At 34.7% G+C, this 5,990-nt stretch overlaps 1 protein-coding gene across 1 annotated transcript in view; it reads right to left on the bottom strand.

The window, feature by feature from the left end:
- Positions 1–5,990, bottom strand: part of LOC107569366 (nuclear pore complex protein Nup155-like) — a 54,006-nt gene that overhangs the window by 25,989 nt on the left and 22,027 nt on the right. Inside the window, exons 5-11 of the mRNA XM_016255449.1 lie at positions 5,508–5,600; positions 4,522–4,785; positions 4,376–4,449; positions 1,913–2,004; positions 707–804; positions 582–631; positions 332–520 (exon numbers count right to left, since the gene is read on the bottom strand). Of these exons, the coding sequence (XP_016110935.1) occupies positions 332–520; positions 582–631; positions 707–804; positions 1,913–2,004; positions 4,376–4,449; positions 4,522–4,785; positions 5,508–5,600 (860 nt within the window). The remainder of the gene's footprint in view (positions 1–331; positions 521–581; positions 632–706; positions 805–1,912; positions 2,005–4,375; positions 4,450–4,521; positions 4,786–5,507; positions 5,601–5,990) is intronic.

The following is a 5,990-nucleotide window of genomic DNA, read 5'->3' as shown; positions in this document are numbered from 1 at the left end:
GCATACAGCGGTGTTGTCCATTTTGACCAGTTGATGGGAAAAGTATTCTTAAAATGCATTCAAAATTCTGAATAATTTGTAATATATAATTATTCACGGTATTTAGAAGTGTCCACGGTAACAATATCGTGCATATTCATTACGTGATATATCGCATTACCGAACACCGGCACAAGTCTAGTGAGCACTGTGCTCAGGCGCTGCCGTTCCCAGCGCCGTCAAAATAAAAGTCCCACCTAGAAAGCATCGGCCAAATAGAAAAACGTATCGGCCGATATGTGAAAAATGCCAAATATCGGCCGATATATCGGTCGACCACTATCAATCATACCTGAGCGGACAGGAGAACAAACTTCTGCGGTGGGACGCTGTGCTGCTGAACGACCAGAGGAGTGTCAGTGACTGGAATGAGATCTTTATTGAGAGGAGTGAGGATTCTGGGAGATTCGGTTTCCTCGATTGAACACAGAGCCCACGAGTGACCGTCCACATTCACCGTCATCTGGAGAAAGAGACAAAAACACGGATGTCAGAGTGTTGTTTCGCCACAGAATGAAAAAAATTCAAAAGGCAACTGCGACTTTAGCGTTTGGAGGAGCAAAAGGGATGGTGCTGAAGTAGAGACGCACACCTGCACCACACACAAAAACACAATTTAGAGGACTTACAGACCCAGGATTCATGAGTCTCCATTCATAAATCATACCAGCATGAGTGACGGCCAACAGCTGGCAGTCTGACGACTCCGAGCGATCAATAACTGCGATCTGAACGATGGGTTTGAACACGGAGCGGTCGATCGTCCTGAAAAACAGGCGCATTTGAAGTGAAAAATGCATTACACCGGAAAATGTTTATTAAACATGAAAAACAGGAGTGCACGATATATTGGTGATCATATCTGCGACTAACAATATCATTTATAAAATATTTTTATTAATAATAAAACACATATTTATAATAAAATAATTATAACATTAATTTTTATCAGTAATTAAGAAGAAATAGGAGTGCATGCAACATATTGGTGACCATATCGATACTGACTAGTCTTAGTATTTTTTTAATTAATGTTACATTTATTAAAGATGATAAATGGATTATTATTAATAATAATGTACAAATTTTGTTTGTATAATAAAATGAAATGAGAAAAACTAGGAGTGCACAATATATTGGTATTGACCAATTTTAGCATTTTTAATCAATTTTCAACAAAGATTGACATTTTTTAAATAATAAAATAGTATTTCGATTATAATGTTGTTAGTAATATTATTTAATACTTATTTTTAAAGAAAAACTAGGAGTATTATATTGGTGATCATATCAGTACCAACGAATATTAGATTTTTTTATATTTAATTTCACATTAAAATAATGATATATTTATTATTAACATACGTTATAAATTAATAAAATATTTATTTTATAATAAAATGTATTCTTAACAATAGTTATTAATATAATTTAATTATTTTTATCACTAATTAGGAAAGATAATATATTGGTGACCATATCAGCATTGACCGATATTTGCATTTTTTAAATTAATTTTAAATTTAAGATATTGAGAAATATTTTATTATTAATAAAATATTTCTATATTATTTGTACAACAGAAACAGTATATTAATAATAATAACAATTATCATTAATGATTAAGAACAACTTTAAATTCATTTTATATGTATTAAAGATAATGATTTACATAATAATTTTAAATTTATACAAAATAAATGACAAAAGCAAATTAATACTCAATTTATAATTACAATAATTTAATCAAATATATGTACTCGTTTTTTTTTTACTTTTTGATTGTAAGATCATATTAATGATCAGCTATGTATTTATTAGCCAGATGTTTTCTATCTGTGCATCTCTACAGAATCCCCAGGTGAAGCTCTACCTGGCGATGTTTCCAGCCGCTGAGATGATGGAGCTCTGAGACATGGCTGCGACTCGACTCATTCCCTGCCCATCAGCGCCGAGATCATACACCTGACAGACACAAAAACAGCATTAGACTGTCACCAACTCAAACTCAAAATCAGGGATGCACCGAAATTAAACACTGGGAAATTAAACATTTTTTCCCCAATTTTGCCAATTTTTTTCACTATTGCGTAAATTAAATAGCCAAAATGTGCTTTAAAAATATTTACTTAACACTGAACATTTTTTAACATTCTAGCAGACATTATATACACCAATAAAACACAATTTAACTTCAAATTAATATGTTTTTTTGGCCATTTTTGGCCTAACCCTTCTTGAATCAGGCATGTATTTTTTACTGTACAAATAAATGCAGCCTTGCTGAGCAGAAGAGACTTCTTTTAAAACATTAGAAAACATTACAGATCCCAGTCTGAAGACTGTGTGAATGCTATAATAAATGTATTAACAGAGCCGTTGTAATTATTATTATCCTTTTTATTTTATTTTACACAACACCAGTAAAATTACAATAACAACATTTATTCATGTTGATGGAGTTTTCTCAGCTTTTATTTTGGCAGAAACCCGCAGCAAGAGCTCAGCGCTTCGTTTTGTCAACAACAGTAGATTAATAAATGAGTCTCATTATGAATTTGTCACATGCCTTGTAAAAAAATCATTGTTTTGCCATTTCTATTGTTTGCTTCTATGTTGCTATTTATTCTAGTCTGCCTGTTTCCTGAAGAAAAAACATCCGATCTGATGTAGGCTAATGAATAAAACCTTTTTTTTTATTACCCGAAGTTTATTGCTGTTCTTCTTGTATAATTCAAATTATAAATGATGAAGAGACTTCTTTTAAAACATTAGAAAACATTACAGATCCCAGTCTGAAGACTGTGTGAATGCTATAATAAATGTATTAACAGAGCCGTTGTAATTATTATTATCCTTTTTATTTTATTTTACACAACACCAGTAAAATTACAATAACAACATTTATTCATGTTGATGGAGTTTTCTCAGCTTTTATTTTGGCAGAAACCCGCAGCAAGAGCTCAGCGCTTCGTTTTGGCGACAACAGTAGATTAATAAATGAGTCTCATTATGAATTTGTCACATGCCTTGTAAAAAAATCATTGTTTTGCCATTTCTATTGTTTGCTTCTATGTTGCTATTTATTCTAGTCTGCCTGTTTCCTGAAGAAAAAACATCCGATCTGATGTAGGCTAATGAATAAAACCTTTTTTTTATTACCCGAAGTTTATTGGTCTTCTTGTATAATTCGAATTATAAATGATATAACTAAACAAATTAATAATTAAGTAGGTGAAGCTGTGCGCTTGAATTTGTCATCGCATCATCCTATGCAATGTGGTGAATAATTATTGCTCATTACTGTCTATAAGCTATTTTAGTAATTTAAATAACATATCTTAATATATTGATTAATGACGTTGTATTATAATAGCCTATTACACCACCCAAATATACCTTCTCATTCTCGTTGTCAGTGCAGGCTTGTTTAGCTTAATATTGACCGTTATGAAAAGTGACTAGTGTAGCCTGCATAAAAAAAGCCTTGAACACAACAGGACAAAAATATAGTTAATGACTAGACATAATCATTTCATGACTCTAGACACTTCTTTGTGAAGACAGTAGCATAACACACTGAAATAATATGTTCTTTAGCCATTCAAACACTGGTGCTTTTAGGTATATGGCGATCCCCGGCGGTTCTAGTGTTAAAGGCATTTCGCGATTTTAGTCATCATACAGTAACCAGCAACAACCACCCCTTCTCTCGGTGCTTGCTATTACACCACCCAAATATACCTTCTCATTCTCGTTGTCAGTGCAGGCTTGTTTAGCTTAATATTGACCGTTATGAAAAGTGACTAGTGTAGCCTGCATAAAAAAAGCCTTGAACACAACAGGACAAAAATATAGTTAATGACTAGACATAATCATTTCATGACTCTAGACACTTCTTTGTGAAGACAGTAGCATAACACACTGAAATAATATGTTCTTTAGCCATTCAAAAACAGCTGTCATGTGCGTGGGTAAAATTTACCCGCTGGTGCTTTTAGGTATATGGCGATCCCCGGCGGTTCTAGTGTTAAAGGCATTTCGCGATTTTAGTCATCATACCGTAAACAGCAACAACCACCCCTTCTCTCGGTGCTTGTAATGATTTCTGCGTCTTTCTCGGACTGTTTTGCATGCTTCCACACTGCCGTCATGTTTGTTGCATTAGAGCGCGCCTCTAGTAGATCGCGTCACGTCATTGTTCGGTACAATTGATTCGGTCCTTTCGCTTATTACACCGAAAGAGCTTTTGTAGCTATTTTCGGCCGAATAATTCAGTGCATCCCTACTCAAAATCACAAACACCACAGTCTCTGGTTCATTTATGAAGACCCACCTGCAAGACACCCTTCTCCGAACGAGTGTATAAAATGTTCCTTGAATTATCAACAGCAATTTGGACAACGGAATCTGGAAAAAAAAGACACGATTGAATTTGAAACATCAATTGGGCTGATTCAGTCTGCTGAAGGACACTCTTACCGTCCTCGGAGAAGGAGAACTGCAGCAGTGAAGGGATGAGGAAGGACAGGCTGCTCTTGGAGTGGTTGATCTTCCTGCAGCGCTGACTGAACCAGCCCGCTTCAGCCTGATAGGCGATCTCGTACAGACAGCCGTCTTTCCCCGCCATGAAGACGCGGCCCACATCCGTGGAGGTGATGGCTAGGAGGTAGGTGTTATCCGTGGGGATGGAGTAGAGAGGATCTGGCAACAGCTGCATGGCTCCTGACATGCTGTCATTCAGACCTGCCGCACACAAACGCAGACTGAGAATTAGGGCTGTCAAAAAAAATAAAAAATTTGAATTTCGAATATTCGTCGAATTGAAAATAAAAATCCGCATTCCACAATTTTAGGTGTGCGTTAAGGAGGCAGCCTTATCAGTGGCGCACGAGATGCGATGACGATGTAGTGTTGCATTATAATGCATTTGTTAGCCTATCCAGTTGAAGCCACTAGATGCGGCGCTGCTGCGCTGTTAATTAAAAATATTGCGGGAAAAGAGAACTAGAACTTTCTAGAAGGACATCTATCACTGCTGCACTCGCACAAACGAGTGTTTAGAAAGCCATGTAAAAAAAAAAATTCTCCACTGCAACTCGTGTTTTTAAATGAAAAATGTACTCTGTGTGATTGGCTTTTGGCCCTTTGTATTAAACTATGCATGCATACATGATGCTGTTTTGTTTATAGTTGTTTAAGCAACTTAATTATAATTGGCTTATAAACATTATGCACTTTTTTCACAGACAGTAATGTTATCTTATGCTTTGAATAAATGTGCATTAGTAATATTTTGCGCCCTCATGTGGCCTCAGGAGAGAAGCCAAAAGCTTTTCTTCACCCTAACTGAAATTATGCATTTCAATTCGAATTTTGATAATATTTAAGTAAAAAATTCTAATTTACTGAGAACGAATCCAACATGTGACAATGCTGATTAAATCACATCCAAACATGACACTCACCTGTGTGGGCTTTCGGGAAGCTCAAGCCCAGGATCACGACATCCACCGGTGTGGCCAACACTAACAGGAAGTGGATGTGAGGCTGAAAAATACCTGTAACAAACAAAAGTAGTTGATTGAGGTAGACTCACTTCTCCATTTATTTTTCTTCAACTAGTAATAAAAATATTCTCAAATTGTTTCAAGAATCAGTCACATTTAGTTAGTTTGCTTTCCTCTCCTTAATAATGTTTTTTTTTTTTAAATTAAGGTTTTTAATTATTACTATATATTTTTTTAAATCATAGTCATAATTTATGGCTAATTTATATTGTGTATGTACACACAATATAAAATAAATAAAATTACTTTTTCACATAGTACCAGTCAGGTTCGGACCGCTTTTTTCCCTTAATAAATAAAAATTATTATTTCAAAACAGAATTTTGTATTTACTCAGGCTATCTTTGTGTAATATTAAAATTAGTTTGATGATCTGAATCA

Source organism: Sinocyclocheilus grahami, unplaced genomic scaffold, assembly GCF_001515645.1.
Source record: "Sinocyclocheilus grahami isolate Dianchi unplaced genomic scaffold, SAMN03320097.WGS_v1.1 scaffold1339.1, whole genome shotgun sequence".
NCBI lineage: Eukaryota > Metazoa > Chordata > Actinopteri > Cypriniformes > Cyprinidae > Sinocyclocheilus > Sinocyclocheilus grahami.
This window is presented reverse-complemented; position numbering and strand designations above follow the sequence as displayed.